Genomic DNA, 384 nt, shown 5'->3' with positions numbered 1-384 from the left:
AGCAACACAGCTTCTATTAGGTTACCTGTCGCCTGGGACGGCGTCTCTAACCAGCCAATTCAACGCGCTGCACAGCATAAAGAAAAACACAGCAAGAAAACAAATAAAATAAAATAAAATAAAATAAATAAATAAATAAATAAATACAATAAACAAAACAAATAGAATACAGAAAAGGAGAAATACAACATATAAACAAATACATGCAGGCCAGCTGTTCAGTGAGCTCAGCGCTACTGCCGCAAGAACCGAAGCAAACTCAAAGCAACAGCAACAGCAACAGCAGCAGCAACAGCAGCAGCAACAGCAGCAGCAGCAGCAGCAGGAGCAGAAGTTTATACCGAAGCAAACTCAAAGCAACAGCAACAGCAACAGCAGCAGCAA

The 384-nt window shown here is 41.1% G+C and overlaps 1 protein-coding gene across 1 annotated transcript in view; it reads right to left on the bottom strand.

Moving 5' to 3' along the window:
* The window catches only part of EMH_0085550 (uncharacterized protein), a gene marked incomplete at both ends in the record, with an annotated part of 3,109 nt that overhangs the window by 1,529 nt on the left and 1,196 nt on the right, over window positions 1-384 (bottom strand). The window contains one exon of the mRNA XM_013500922.1: window positions 26-67. Coding sequence (XP_013356376.1) covers window positions 26-67 — 42 coding nt within the window. The remainder of the gene's footprint in view (window positions 1-25; window positions 68-384) is intronic.

Source organism: Eimeria mitis, genomic scaffold (assembly GCF_000499745.2).
Source record: "Eimeria mitis Houghton genomic scaffold, Emh_scaff6050, whole genome shotgun sequence".
Lineage (NCBI taxonomy): Eukaryota > Apicomplexa > Conoidasida > Eucoccidiorida > Eimeriidae > Eimeria > Eimeria mitis.
Note: the sequence above shows the minus strand (reverse complement) of the source record. Positions and strands in the feature narration are given on the sequence as shown.